General features: G+C 57.4%; 1 protein-coding gene across 1 annotated transcript in view; it reads left to right on the top strand.

The window, feature by feature from the left end:
- Nucleotides 1-1,865, top strand: part of INTS3 (integrator complex subunit 3) — a gene marked incomplete at both ends in the record, with an annotated part of 19,484 nt that overhangs the window by 3,620 nt on the left and 13,999 nt on the right. Inside the window, 2 exon segments of the mRNA XM_010015560.1 lie at nucleotides 1,412-1,525; nucleotides 1,733-1,817. Coding sequence (XP_010013862.1) covers nucleotides 1,412-1,525; nucleotides 1,733-1,817 — 199 coding nt within the window.

Here is a 1,865-nt window from a genome sequence, read left to right on the forward strand (position 1 = left end):
ACCATGATGGAATGGGACTTGTTCTGCTCTGGTCACTGGTGCTTTGGGTCAAGGATCAGGGACTTGGTTGAGCTCTGGTGTTCTGCAGGGTTTGCTTATGGGGTGTGAGGAAGCTGCAGTAACTGCTGAGCTTCCCTGGGTATGGTTCCTATAGGATGATGGGCTCCTTCCTGCTGGGACCTCAGTACTCCGCTAGAAGGATGGGTGAGGGTGCCAGGTCCTGCATCTGGGTTGGGGCAGTCCCAAAGCACAAACACAGGCTGGGGGAGATGGGATGGAGCAGCCTGAGGAGAAGGACTCTGCTCTGGAGCCAGGCTGGGAGAGCTGGAATGGGGCAGCTGGAGAAGAGAAGGCTCCTGAAGGGGACACCTTAGAGCAGCTCCAGTGCCTAAAGGGGCTCCAGGAAACCTGGAGAGGGGCTTTGGACAAGGGATGCAGGGACAGGCCAAGGGGAATGGCTTCATCCCTGCGTTTTCCCATTGGAGTGATGTCTGGGTTTCTCTCGGAGCTGCCAAGGGAGGGAGATGCTGTGTGTTCCTGGCCAGGTCCGTGTGGAGACTTTGAGTCTGGCTCCGGTTTGTGGGCGTTCATTTAGCGTTTCGGAAGCAATTGAAGGCCCCACAGAGTCTGCACCTCTGGGCTTCTGGTGCGTGCTTGGGATGTGACAGACACGTATCTCCATATCTCTCTGGTTTTCCACAGTGCTGTATGGAAAAGGGATGGAGAAAGCCTGAGCACAGGGAGTCTGACCAAAGACACCTTCGGACGCCTCATTATCTCTCCAGAGGAGGCTGCAGAGCCCAGACCTCTGCTCTCTGGAATATCATGACATTTACTGGCACACATTAACATTCATGCAGAAGCACTTAGCAGACGACTTCCTCTCACCCTCCACCCCATTGTCCTGCCCAGAGGGGAAGGCAGAGCCAGCACCTTTGCTCCCTGGCCAGCGCTCTCTCTGGCCGCTGGTGCAGATGAGCATGGAGAAAGTCCTTCCTTTCCCCATGGTAGTTCCCTCTTCCCATAGCAGAGCATTCCCACTGTCCCTGGAGCCAGGGGGGCTGGAGCAGCGGCGCTGAAGCAATGTGGATGTAGCTGTGTATGAACCCTTTCTTCCTGAAGGATCTGTCTCCTCTCTGGTGGTGGGCTCTCCAGAGGACAGGGACACCCAGTGCTGTTCGTGCTGTAGCCCTTTGGCTCCTGGGGCTGCATCCAGTGAATCCATTTATAACATCCCAGAGGATTAACAGCTCTCCCTGCCTGGCCCAGGGCTGCTGGTTCAGGGCTGCCTCCTTGTCCTTTCCCTGAGGATCGTTTCCTTGCAGTTACCTGCTCAGCTTTGATAAAGCCACTTCATGTTGTCCGTTGTGGGCCCTCATCCATAACCATGTCCTGCTCTCCCCCGCTGCAGTGCTACCGGGACTTGGCCCTGGTGAGCCGAGATGGGATGAACATTGTCCTCAACAAGATCAATCACATCCTCATGGAGAAGTACTTGAAGCTGCAGGATACCTGTCGCACCCAGGTGAGGAGAAGGGCTTCTCCCCAAACTGCCCCTTGCACACCAACTAGCAGGGGATGAGCACAGGCTTTGGGGGGCAGTTGGCACCAGTGGAGCTGCTTTGCCCCGTGGTGAGGACTCACCTTGGGAAGGGGAAGGTGGCAGCCACAGCACTGGGGAGGGCGCTGGGGGTGCTGGGGGGAAGCTGCAGTGATCTCTCCCTCTGCCCAGCTCGTGTGGCTGCTGCGGGAGCTGGTGAAGAGCGGGGTGCTGGGCGCAGATGGGGTCTGCATGACCTTCATGAAGCAGATTGCAGGTGAGTTGTGCCGCAGGGCGAGGGGACCACTGCTGGCAGCAGCCAGCT

Source organism: Nestor notabilis, unplaced genomic scaffold (assembly GCF_000696875.1).
Source record: "Nestor notabilis isolate BGI_N333 unplaced genomic scaffold, ASM69687v1 scaffold12615, whole genome shotgun sequence".
NCBI lineage: Eukaryota > Metazoa > Chordata > Aves > Psittaciformes > Psittacidae > Nestor > Nestor notabilis.